The 12,813-nt window shown below is 49.6% G+C and overlaps 1 protein-coding gene across 1 annotated transcript; it reads left to right on the top strand.

Annotated features, from left to right (window-relative positions):
* The first annotated feature begins 4,070 nt into the window (after nucleotides 1-4,070).
* On the top strand, nucleotides 4,071-12,099 carry TRIM45 (tripartite motif containing 45). The gene is made up of 6 exons (XM_027681255.1): nucleotides 4,071-4,399; nucleotides 6,873-7,606; nucleotides 8,599-8,728; nucleotides 10,506-10,620; nucleotides 10,838-10,964; nucleotides 11,776-12,099. Exons 1-6 carry the CDS (start codon nucleotides 4,071-4,073, stop codon nucleotides 11,925-11,927), a joined length of 1,587 nt encoding a protein of 528 aa, XP_027537056.1. The 3' UTR covers nucleotides 11,928-12,099.
* Nucleotides 12,100-12,813: the final 714 nt, after the last annotated feature.

The raw sequence follows: 12,813 nt of genomic DNA, 5'->3' as shown, positions 1-12,813 counted from the left end.
TCTCGTGGGATCCAGAGGAAAACTGCAGACCACCGCTCTCAACCAGACTGAGACCACCACCCTCAACTGGACTGCAATCACCACTTTTGACCAGACTGCAGCAGCTCTCCCACCAGCAGGTTTTTCCCCTCTCCCTTTACTTTGGACTCGGAGGGGGCCAAGGTACACCACTTTTGTTCATACCCCAGGGTGCTGGGTTATACATTGGGGTTTTGCGGGTTAAAACCAATTGTCTGTCTGTATAATTGTACTTATTGTATTATTTTAATAAATTGTTATTCTCTCTCTTTTGAATTGAGTTCATTTCCCTTGCTGGTTAACTTTTAAACCAGCACAGTGTCTTAAGTTTGTGTAGTTTTGTCCTTGAAGCTCAACACAACCCTGAAGAGAAAAAGCTACTAGCAAATTCAAAAGAGAAGGTGTATACGTGTGAAGGGAGTCATTTGGTAGTGAAGGTGTTTCTCTGAAGAGTGTAGAAAGTCTAAAAGAGATCCCAGGGCAGAAGTTTTCCCTCTCTGTCCCAAGTGGTGTCTCCAAGCAGGGGATCAGTGTTGTCCTCCTGCAGCTGTCACATTCCCCCATGACTTCAGCTTGCAGACATTTTGTCATGTGAGGCTTGGCCTGGGGCAATTTACTTGTGTGTGCTCTGCGCCCAGCAAAAGCAAAGCTGGGCACCTCCTTTTAAAACCTTCACGGTTTTAAACTAAAAGAGGAGAGATTTAGATTAGATGTTAGGAAGAAATTCTTTACTCAGAGGGTAGTGAGTCACTGGAACAGGTTGCCCAGGGAACTCGTGGATGCCTGGAAGTGTTCAAGGGCAAGCTGGATGGGGCTCTGAGCAACCTGGTCTACTGGAAGGTGTCCCTGCCCACAGCTGTGGGACTTAAGGTCCCTTCTAATCCAGGACATTCTGTGATTCTGTGAAAACCTGGAGCCACGGGAGGGTCTCTTTCACAGAGAGCACATTAATGGCACCTATGTTATACTTTATACCCATAAGCCTGTTACAGATCTAAACTCACTTCACACCTCATGCTGAGGGGTGGGCTTGGATGAGCACCTACGTAAGGAGGGAGAGAGAGAGGCAACCCTTCTGTCCCACCTGTCCTCACAACCACACTGTGCAGCTAATGAGGGCTGCTGGGCTGGGCACAGTATCCTTGTCTGGTGGACCCACACATCCTGGTCAGCCCAGGCTTCTGTGATGTGGGAAATATCCAGGCCCTGGCTGGCATCAAGTGGGGTAAGGACAGGTAGGTGGTTATGCTCTGGGAGCCCTTGGGTATCAGGCTGGATGCAGAAAGGGAGGGCTGGGGATGACTCTGTGCCTTGGTTAATAGTCTGATAATAATAGACTCTTGGCCAAGAAGCTGAAAGAACAGTACAGAAATGCTCCTCCCACCAGTCAAATGCTACATAATTTTAAATGCATGTTTAGCTGAATGAGGAAGAGACTCTCCCAAAATTGGGAGATATTTGTAAATCCTTTGTTGAATTTTCCAGATGAGGTTCATAAAAATGGGAAGAGCTGTTGGCTGGGTGGCTGAGCACAACACAAAACAGTTTGCATGGAAACAAGCAAGGATGTGTCAAGTACTCTCAGACCAAGCCTGGCAGCTCTGCCAAGTTCACAGAAGTCTCTGAAACACAGTAGTTCCCAGGGCTGACATATCCACAGTAAAGTTGGACTTGTTGGTCAACAGGAAAGCAGCCAACTATCTGTTCCACTTCTCTTTTCTTTGTAAACTCCCCAAATAAGCCATTTTCCACATTCCTCTGGCTGCCATTAACCTAGGCCATGACACTTTGACAGGTTCTCAGTTTTCTGTCAACAAGTCATCCTGGACTTTTCTGCAAGTCCAGGGACTGCAGATCTGCTTCTGCCTGTTCTGTTTACTAATGACTTTGGCTTCACCACTTTTTCAGTTTGTTTCTTATGGCAGGATATCCAAAAACAACTCCCTAAAATTAGCAGACTACATAGGGACAGGGAAGCATGAGGCATCCCATTCCAAATGTAATAAATGGGCTATACCCACACTACTCACAAAGAGATTAGGAAGGAAATTATGCTTTAAAGATTTTTTTGTACATGCTATAAAAAGTTTTACCAGAATTCCTTCAGAAAAATATAAATGGGAAAGCAGCATAAAACTTTCCCTAGAACAGGCTAATTAGCAAATACAACAGAAATATTAGTCAGAAATCCTTGAACAAAGGGAGAAGGAAACCATCAAATCTTCCAGGTCTCTGTGTAATGATCTAGTGCTTAATGATAGGAAATGAGAAGCAGATAAACAGGAAAAAGAGGAAGGAGCTGGCAGGGAAGGTGAGATAGGGAGAGAACAGATCACCCAGAGCAAGTACTCTGGGAGGCTCTGATAGACATCTTTAACAATAGGAGCAGGAAAACAAGTTCAAAGAGGACTTCATTTCAAGTAAATCTTGGGTCAAATGAGGGTAATTGGCCATTCATCAATTCTCGTGAAATGTGGCAAAAGGAAAATATTATTCCTTGGTGTAATTTTAATGACACATAGTTTCATTTTTTGTAACTATGCTCCTTTATTGACCTTCACTGTTTATAAATTAAGACTTTTTCTTTTTTTTTATCCTTACATTTTTTCCAGTTACAAAGCATCACAGGGGTGTTAACATATGTTAACATCCCTGTGTAACAGATTAAGTATTTGCTTATATATATAAGTATTATATACAAATATTAAGTATTTTCCTGCTGGTATGTAAATGTTCTTAGCAGTCCTAAAAAAAAAAAAAACAAAAATCAAACAAACAACAAACAAACAAAACGATAACAACAAAACAAACCCTGATCGGAGATCTCCTTTGTTGTTGATTTTTAACTTAGGGAACTTAAAATCCAGAAGTCTTAAATGATGTTCTTATCATGCTGGTATTTGAAAAGGCCAGGATGGACAGATAATCACAGAACCCCAGAATCCATTAGGTTCAAAAAGACCTCTGAGATCACTGAGTCCAAGCTATGACTGAACACCACCATGTCAACCAGACCATGGTTCCAAGTGCCATGCCTAGTCTTTCCTTAAACAACTCCATGGACGGTGATTTCACCACCTCCCCAGGCAGTCCATTCCAATGTCTGATCACCCTTTCTGTGAAGAAATTCTTCCTAATGTCCAACCTAAACCTCCCCTGGTGCAGCTTAAGACTATATTAGACTGCAAGATACTGATGGTCCCGGGCAAACTAATGGAGAGGCTGGTACAAAGTTCAGTCATGAATGTGAATGTGGCGCACTATAGGAATGTCATTGGTGTTAGGCAACATGGTTTTATAAAAAAGAGTACTTCTTTTTAGGAAGAAAAAAACATTATTTGAAGAGCTTAAAAATTTGACTGATAAAAGAATCGGGTTGATAATGAAGTCCAAGGAGCTTCATGCAGGACTTCACTGATGTTCAGATATCTAAGCCTGCCTTTTACAGTACGCACAATTCTCAAGCATAGTGAATCAAGACAGACATCAGCTAGTCCCTGTGGGCAGTTGTGGGGAAGCCTGGCCACCTTGCATTGTTTCTACTGAAGTTTCACGTACATTGCTTAGCTGATCGGCAAGCTCACCACTGGTCCCAAAGAAAAACGACCAAGGCCTGAAGGCATCCAGCAGGTCGGGCAAAGAGGCTGCAGAGGCCAGTCAGGCGGTGAACCTGGAAGTTCTGAGCTGGAAGAAGTGGAAACACACTATCTATCCGCGGTGGGGTGGGAAGGGGCCGTTTCCCACGCAACAGTCTGAGACAATACTGGCGGTGCCAAAGGAGGAGAGCAGCGGGCCAGGAGAGCCCTCCTGGGCGAGGAGGACGAGGACAAAGCGGGCCGCGGGTCCCTCCTGCCCTCCTCGGCCGCAGGAGGAGCTGCGGACGGGGTGGCCACGGAGTCCCCCGGCAGCCCCCGCCCCTCGCACCGCGGCCGCGGCTCCCCTACGACGGCGGGCGGTGCCGCTGCGGGCACGACCCCGTCGGGGGCGGCGAGGGGCGTTCCCGCGGGATGCTCGGCAGAGCGTCCACGCGGGGTCCGGCGGTGGCTGCCGGCATGTCGGGGCCGCGCTGCCCGCAGTGCGCCCAGCCCTGGGTGTCGCCGCGGCTGCTGCCCTGCCTACACTCGCTGTGCGACCCCTGCCTGCGGCGGCTCGGGGCGCTGGAGGGGGAGCCGGGGGGCGCCGCCCGCCCCGTGCTGTGCCCGGTGTGCGACGCCGAGGTGTCGCTGCCGCCCGGGGGCGTGGGGCAGCTCACCCCCGACTGCCTGGCCGGGAGCCGCGCCGGGGCGGCCGCGGGCTGCGACCTCTGCGCCGACGGGGCGGCGGCCGGGCGGTGCCTCACCTGCGGGGTCCGCCTATGCCCCTTCTGCTGCCGGGCTCACAGGTGAGGGGCGGCGGGGATACCTGGGCACCGGGAGCGCCGGGGGGTGGGCGCTGTGGGCAGGGGACCGCGCAGAGCCAGAGTGGCGAACCGGCGTCTCCCAGTTCGTTCAGTCCTTGGCGGGTTATTGCCCACCACTCCCTCCTGGAGGATGCGCTGTACTCTGGCGGGGACCGGCAAGCTGCTAGTGTAGAATCGCGGAATATCCGGAGTTGGAAGGGGCTCACGAGGATCGTCGAGTCCATCATCTGGCCTTGCACAGCGCAGCCTCAGGAACCACACAATGTGCCTGAGAGCATTGTCTTCTTGAACTTCTTCGGAGTAGGCCCATCAGACCTATCATTGGCCATTAAGTCCAAAATCAGGCCACCCTTTGCCTATGGTGGTGTCCACATGCTCCTTTGCATCTCAGTTTAGTATTACTGGGCTCCGGGGAGACTGATGGGCTCCATCAGGTGTGGGTATGGGCAGAGTACTTAGCAGGACAAGAGCTTCATGTGTTGTGCTGTCCCACTTTGGAGAAGGCACATCTTCCAAGGGAAAATGGGGAAGTTAAGCTGCTGGCCTGCCTCCCTCCACCTCCAGAACATATTACTGCAGTTATATGTAAAGGCACCCTTAGACAAAGTGAAAGAAAGTAAGTGGAAGTCCTGCCTACTATGGTTGGTACCTGCTGATGATCAACCCACATGCTTGCCTGTTAGGTAGTGTAGGAATTGTTGTAGGAAGAAGAGGTGACTGCTACAGAGCTAGGAATTGAAGAGGAGGCGGCTGCAGTGGCCTTTACGCTGTGCAGAGGACAGGCAGCACTGTAGAAGAAAACTGATAGGAAGCCTGAATGGCCTTCTGAAGCAAGGTGACAGGCAAGGTCAGAAAAACACCCAGCAACACTAGACAGGGAAGCCTCAGCCTGGGTTAATCAGCTCAGCCTATTCTCTCCACATTTGCTGTTCCTTTCCACTTTATTAGCAAATTCTTACCCCAGAAAGAACAGAGACATATTCCTCTCTGCCCTGCCCCCTGCAGATACTGGTGCCTGCAGGGAAAATAGCTTAGACTCCAAGTTACCTTTCCACTCTGGGTGTAATTTTCAGCATACCATTCCGATTAGCTAATGCCTCATACCTCATGCAAGCTGCTGAAGAGTGATAAACCCAGACCTTGAATAGCAGCCTGCTGCACTGACAGGAATAACTGCAGAAGGGATAAACTGTAGAAAATTTGTCTCCATGATCCACTTTTTACTGCTATCATTTTTTCTCCCCACTAGCATCTACAGCCTTGCACTTTATTTAGCTGATGTCAGACCAGAACAAGGGCTGAGGAAAACCATTTTGAAATTATTTCCTGGTGTGTAGGGAAGGTTTCTGTGCATCTGAGTGCCGTGGTTGTGCTCCTTGGGATAAGTGAGAGAGATCTTAGGCTGAAGTCAGGGAAGTGTAAATTTGAAGGTTGTAATGCTAGAAAGGCTTTGAAAATATGTTGGACCCAAGGGAGATTAGTGGCAAGCAAAAGGAGTAGTGTAAGGGCCGTGTTCTGCCCTGTGATGAGGTTGCCAAAGCAACTCTATAGAGCTTGGTAATTGGAGTACTTTGCTTATGGCCTGGAGCTCCCACTGCAACTGCCACAAGTCACTAGTGCAGGAGACAAGGAAGGAGAGAAGGGTTTTATATCCTGCTCAATAACTAGCTCCTAGTGCCCAAAATAGCATGAAATAGAAATATTCTGGTGCTGCCTTCTGACATGGTGGATGTCTGGGTTATAACAGCTTCTTTGTGTCCTATCCTTGGTCTCTGCTGAGCAGGACCTCACCTGGTGGCCAGAAGGAAATGGAGTTTGACTTTTGGAATATTAAATGTTTTACTGTTAGACTGTCTTCTGGCAGTGGCCTGAACTGGGTTTTCCCTCTAAGGGTTATTAGGGCTCACTTGCCTTAGCAAATTTAAAGCTAGTGAAAATCCCTGGGCTGACGGCTGAGGTGCCTGGTACCTCTTGTTCCTCACCAAAAATGACTGCTGGTGAGTGATTCTCTCTTAAGACATCTCCTGCCAGCTCTCACTTTGCAGTGCTCACCACCCTCCAGCTGCCTTTGACACAGCAGGCTGTGGGAATCATTGTGATTATCCCACTTCTGTCAGGCTCCATCCAGAGGCCGCTGGCTTTAGCAGCCCAACAGCCCATCTTCACTGGCCCATGTGTGGCCATGATGAAACACACGATTCTTGTGTCTGAAAACAGTGCTCACCATGCTGTCAGGGAGGCTCAGGGAGAGCAGTCCCTAAGGAGCTGCTTGCAGATGCTGCCCTCTTTTGTGTGGATCCTTGTCCTCAGGAGAGCACAAGTCCTTCAGTGGAGACAGGAGGGAGCAGTGTGTACTATGACTTGCAGCCTGTACAGAATGGTGTTTGCAAAGGGCCTCTGTGTTTGCATTTTGTACCCAACGTGCATATAGTGATTTTTGGTTGCTCCCTTCTAGGAGACAGAAAAAGACAGCTTCTCATGCTGTGATGGAGCTGGAGAACACCAAGGATTGCAGCCAGGCCGGGAAGCCTCTCTTGTGCCCTTCCCATCCCACAGAGGAGCTAAGGCTGTTCTGCGAGCAGTGTGACCAGCCGGTGTGCCAGGAGTGCGTGTTAGGCAGACACCGTCAGCACCCCTATGACTTCACCAGCAATGTCATCCACAGGCATGGGGATGCCCTGCGGAAGCTGCTCAAGAGCACCCAGCAGCACATGGGCACCCTGGAGGATGTGCTGAGCCAGATTGATAACATGGGCAGTGCCGTCCGCAGCCGTGCAGAGGCTGTGGCCACAGAGATCTGCTTGTTTGCCAGTGGCTATGTGCGAGCGATTGAAGAGCACCGGGACCGGCTGCTGAAGCAGCTGGAGGACTTGAAGGTGCAGAAGGAAAACCTGCTGCACTTGCAGAAGGCTCAGCTGCAGCAGCTGTTGCTGGACATGAGGACAGGTGTGGAGTTCACAGAGCACTTGCTGATGAGCGGCTCCGATCTGGAGATCCTCATCACCAAAGGGGTGGTGTCAAGCCGTCTGACAAAGCTGAACAGCATTGCTTACAGCACCCACCCCAGCGTGGACGACAGAATCCAGTTCTCTGCCCAGGAGAGGGCAGGGCAGTGTTGTGGCTACGCAGTTTTTGGGGCCGTTCTCAATAAAGTGGTTGATCCAGCCAGATGTACCCTGCATGGGGAAGGTAATGGGGTGCTGTGCAGCAGCTGAATGGGAGTGCACTGCTCCCTGAAGTCACCTCTCTGCTCTCTGTACCCACACGATGTGCAGCTTAAGGCACTGTTGGCTCCCTGCTATCCAGGCATTAACTAGGGGCAGAGGTAGAGCCCCTACCAGAGGTTGCATTGCTTGCCCATGGGAGCTGTGCTGGGGAGGGAGCCAGACAGTTATTCTCATCCAGATGTACAGAGCATGCTGGAACTGCCCTCTACACCATCACTGACCTCAACATGGGGCTAAGGTGCAAGGAGAGCAACGCTAGGCCAAAGACCACAGTTCACTCAGGGGATGGGAATGGCATCTGTAATAGCAGGACATGCCCAAGCTGTTCTGAAGCATGAGCCCAGGCAGATCCTCTCTGTGGCTAAGTGAGTAGGTTCATTCCCAATCTCAGCTTCTGCTGAGATTGCCGTGGGAATAACTGGCATTGATGGTTTCATGGATATTTGCTTACTAAGGACTTGGAGTAGAGCCAGCAAACAGATAATGTTCAGACCAGCCCACAGTGTAGCCAGCTCTGGTCAGTAATGGCCCACGCAGGGCAGATGAGACAGACCCAGGGCTCATTTGATCCCTTCCGTGCCCAACTTTAAGTGTTAGGGTCTCTGGGGCTCCACACTGCACAGTGGGGCTGTTCCTCCCCCCTCCATGTTGTATGGTGCATCTTGAGACCTTCTGGGAAGGTGCCAGCTGGGCTTAGAGTGACAGGCAAGAGGTCACCCTGGTCCATACAGACCTCTGGGCTAAACCTGCTAAACATCTCCCAGTGCCTATGGCTTCCACTCTCTCCCGATACCCAGTCATATATTGACTTTTCCCTGTGAGTGAGAGGAGCTGTACAACTCATAAGCCAAGTCTTGTTTGTGTTCTGATGGGGCTGCAACACTGCAAAATAGGTGAGAGGTGGGAGCCACGGCTAATATGAATCCTTTCTGGTCCTGTTTCTCTGCCTTGCAGGTCTCCACAGTGCCCGTCAGAACCAGCGGACTGGCTTTACCCTGCTTTGCAATGACACCACGGGGGAGCGGATGGGGCAAGGAGGAGAGGCTGTGCAGGTCACCATCACCCACAAGGACAAGAGAGACTGGTGGGTATTTCACCCAAGAACTCCCTGGTCACTGGGTTTGCCTTTCTTCTTCCCTTGCCCTGGCTCCCTCCTTGGTCAGGCAGGTGGGAAGGATGTGCTTTAGCTTATGGGTCGGAATCTGTAGAGGAAAAGGCACTACTCTTCTTCCCAGATGTATAGCAGTGCTTCCTACTGGTTGTATTCAGCTGTGTGGAGCTTGACAGTGTTGGCTCAGGTATGTATTGAGTGTTTGAGTGATTTGGACTTCTGAAAGGATTCAGCTCTCAGTGGGTGTTGCAAGACACTGCCAGAATGAGTTGTTGCTCCTTCTCACTCCTACCAGCAGACACCCAGGGATCCTGCTTTTGGTAACACCTAATAAGCATAAATCATCGCAACCCCTGGCTGGCTGTCCCAAGTCAGACAGACAGTTTACCAAGCTCAGGAGCCTCTGACATTTGATGGAAGTGCTTAGTTCATGTTCTGGAGAAAATATCTGTGTTGTGACTTTGTCCTTTTTACCATAGTTGTAAGCGTTGAGTACTTTAACATGTTTGGAGGTTTTCTAGCAAAAGCAGGAAAGACTGCACTTGAGATGATGTTTCCACAATGAAAATGACAAAATATATCTATTCTGTTTTATAGTAGCTGGAACTTGTTCCAGGAAGGCTGTTAGTGGGATGATCTGATAAAAAAAAAAGGGACAGGATGCTAAACTCCTTGCTATGGGGGAGTGTTGACAAGGCACACAGAAGCAGTGCTGGCTGCCCAGATGCTTATCAATAGAGCATCATCGTTCAGGAATATTGTTCCAATGTACCTTCCTTCCTTAAGTGCACATACAACATAGGAAGGCGTGTGCATGAGGGTGAATTTCACTTGGTGGGGTAGAGGTCGCTGTGGCCACATTAACACAATTTCTTGCTCTTGAGTGTGTGCAGTTGCTACATCCATTGCTGAAAGCTGTCTGGCTTTGGTTTGAGGCACGGCAGCTGCAGAAGAGTGTGAAGTATCACCACACAGTTCATGGCAGGAAATTATGTGGGCAGCTGTATTGATGTGAAATGGTGGGGGGTGGGGAATACAGATTATAAACTGTCATCTCATGGGGCCCAAGAGACTAATTAGTGCGGATTAGCAGGAATACCTTTCTCTATGCAGAGCTGCCTGCTAATTGTCTGTGGAAAGCTCTTTCCTTCTCTCTGTGGAGCAGGCAGTCAGTCCTCAAGTAATTAGCTGTTGCTTTCTTCCTGGCACTCTGTTCACAAGGATTCCTTGTGAAACCCAATAAGCTTCACTGTGAAAAGGGAGTGTTTACCAGCAGGGACCTGGAACTCCTCTGAGCATTGAAGAGAAGAGTGGGGTCAATGTAGTTGGGACAGTGGTTGAAGTGATTCAAACATGCCCTGTTATATCCTGTCTTCTTAGTGGGTTTTTCTGGAGGTAACTGCTTGCTGAAGCTGTGACTTTACCCCATTTCTGCGGGCTCTTATCTGATGGGATAATCTGACCTTCAAGTGTGTTGTGTGTCATCTTCTGCCTTTTCAGTGTGCTACAAATCCTTGCAGCACAGCTAGCTTTGTGTGACTTCCTTTGTATGGTTATTGCAGCTTCCAGTAGCAGGTGTGTGTAAAAGCCACTCAGTGCTTGAGCGTGGCTCATATATCCTTTCAAACTTGCTTGACACCCGCAGCTGCTGAATGAAGAGCTGACTGCAAATCTAGGCCAAACTGTGGTTCACATTTAGAGCAGTTCTCTGCCAGTCACTGACTTCTTGGACTTCTCTCTCTCTTTGCAGTGCAGTCAAGCCAACAGTGTGTGATAATGGTGATGGGACCTACTGTATTTCCTACAGCCCTGAGGAGCCAGGCTTGTATGCTGTCTGCGTCTGTGTGAAAGGGCAACATGTACAGGTAGCATTTCTTGTTTCTCTTGCACTGCTTCTTCTTTACCTGCTTTTCTAAGTATTTGCTTTAAATCTCTCTAAGGATTACCTCTACTATATAGCAGTTTAAGACTGGGCTTAGTGGTCTGTGACTGACAGGATCACCCAGCTGGTGTTTGAAAATGCAGTCACAAGATCTGGTAGCATCCAGTGCAGCAGTCTCTCTGTTTGCTTGTCCATGGCAGGGCTCTCCGTTCACTCTGATGGTGAAACACAAGTTCCGTGAGCACCAAGGCGTGTTCCACTGCTGCACGTTCTGCTCAAGCGGAGGGCAGAAAGCTGCTCGCTGTGCCTGTGGTGGGACCATGCCAGGTGGGTGCTCAGCTTTCCCCACACTGCTGGGATCTGGAGGATTTGTTGCACTAGATCCTCCCTAGTGTGTGTGGGTGTGAGTCGATACTCTAGCCCAACTCCTGCCTTGCACATGCACCAAGACAGAGATGAACTGTACATACATGTGTGACTGCAGCAGTAGAAATGCAGCAGGACACGCTAAAGTCTTTGTAGCACATCCTATAGACAGAGACCTGTGCAGGAGGTGGGGCAGGGCACCTCAGCTTTTCAGCCTTTCTCAGTGAGGCTGAGCAGCATTGCTTCTGTACTGTTCCTGTTCAGTGCTGGCATGTTGGGAGGCTGTGGTCTGTGTCACACAGTGAGCAATTCTGTACTCTGGAGAAGCCTCATTCCTTGTTTAGGACAAGAGTTCAACTCCCTTATTTGTTTAATCCCAACCAGCTTCCCAGTCCTTAGCCTGCATGTGTCATTGTGTGGTTTGCATGTTTTTAGTACAGATCTGACCTCTTCCTTTTTCTGCGCTTGGTCTGTATCTAGCTCTGGCCATAGCTACTAGCAGCTGGCATGGGGTTCTGGAGGCCCATGTATTGGATTATTCAACAGGGAAGGGGATAGAAATCTTCAGCTTTCCGCAGCTATTGGGACAGGGCAGTTCTCTTTGGGTGTTATTCTTTCTTTATGGAGCCCTGACAATTTTGGCCTTGAATATTCTGTGTTCTCATCAGCACGTGCCTCTCCATTTTAGAGAAGACCTGAGGCCAAAGCCTATAATACACTGGTATTTTTTGGCCCACTTTGGATTGAGCTGCTGGTGCCTCTTCTCTTGCAGGTGGGTACCAAGGCTGTGGTCATGGACACAAAGGTCACCCTGGCTGCCACCACTGGTCGTGCTGTGGACAAGTGAAGCAGAGCTCAGAGTGTCTGGGTGGGCCACCCAGCGACATGTCATCCAGGAGTTTGCTCAGGACAGTGGCACTCTGAGCAGCCAGGTGAGCTCCTGCAAGCCCAGGGCACTGCTGCTGGCTGCTGCATGAGCACCAACCAAGAGGATCCCTGTGATCACTGCATAGCCTCACTGCCAGAAAACTACATTGTGGTGGATGTGACCTGAGAAAGGGGGATGAGGGAAAATAAAATTGTGCCTTATGTTCCACCCAGAGGTGTGCACGCAAAGTTATTTTGTTGCTTGAACAGAAGCAAATTCTGGGAATTGTACTGCTGCCTACACTCTTGAGGACTTGTGGCCCATGGGGCCATGCTCTAAGGGGAGACTCAACCTGAACAGTTACCTCACAGGGGGTTCAAGTTGTGTCCTATTCTGCAGGATTGACAGCCTAAGCTGTCGTTCTTTATGAGGCCAAAGCTGCTCATTGGAGCACATTGAAAAGGGTTTGTGGTCATGCCTTGGGAAGGCTTGGCAGCCTGAATATGGCTTCTGCCTCCCTAGATACGCATCTGGATTCCAGACTTGGATGTGTGCATATAGCACAGTTATGCTTCTGGGAGCTGCTCTTGTGTTTGCAACTCTTATACTTTCTCTGGGTAAGCTGTAGTCTCATTATACCCTCCCTGCAAAGTAGGAGCAAGGCAGGTTAGTTATGTATCTGAAAAAAGTCCAAGAAAAACTCATGGCCCCGATAAGAACAGGAATTAGAGTATCATCCACCTGGTCTGTATGTTCTCCATGGAGATGGTATGGGACATAGTGCTGCTGGCAGTGATGTGGGAGCCAGGAGAGTACCCAGCTCACCAAGGGAAGATGTGGGGGCATCAATAGGGCGTTTGGCTTGGAGTTTGGGCATCAGCAGGAGCAACAGGTGCAAGTTTGCAGTTGTCTGTCCTAAACTGGGGCAACTGGACAAGAGCA

This window comes from Neopelma chrysocephalum, unplaced genomic scaffold, assembly GCF_003984885.1.
Source record: "Neopelma chrysocephalum unplaced genomic scaffold, ASM398488v2 Primary Assembly neopelma1_60, whole genome shotgun sequence".
NCBI classification, from domain to species: Eukaryota; Metazoa; Chordata; class Aves; order Passeriformes; family Pipridae; genus Neopelma; species Neopelma chrysocephalum.
This window is presented reverse-complemented; position numbering and strand designations above follow the sequence as displayed.

Coding starts and splice junctions, on each gene's coding strand:
- TRIM45 (XM_027681255.1), top strand. CDS start 4,071: ATGTCGGGGCCGCGCTGCCCGCAGTGCGCCCAGCCCTGGGTGTCGCCG. Junction 4,400..6,872: donor TTCTGCTGCCGGGCTCACAG/GTGAGGGGCGGC, acceptor GCTCCCTTCTAG/GAGACAGAAAAAGACAGCTT. Junction 7,607..8,598: donor ATGTACCCTGCATGGGGAAG/GTAATGGGGTGC, acceptor TCTGCCTTGCAG/GTCTCCACAGTGCCCGTCAG.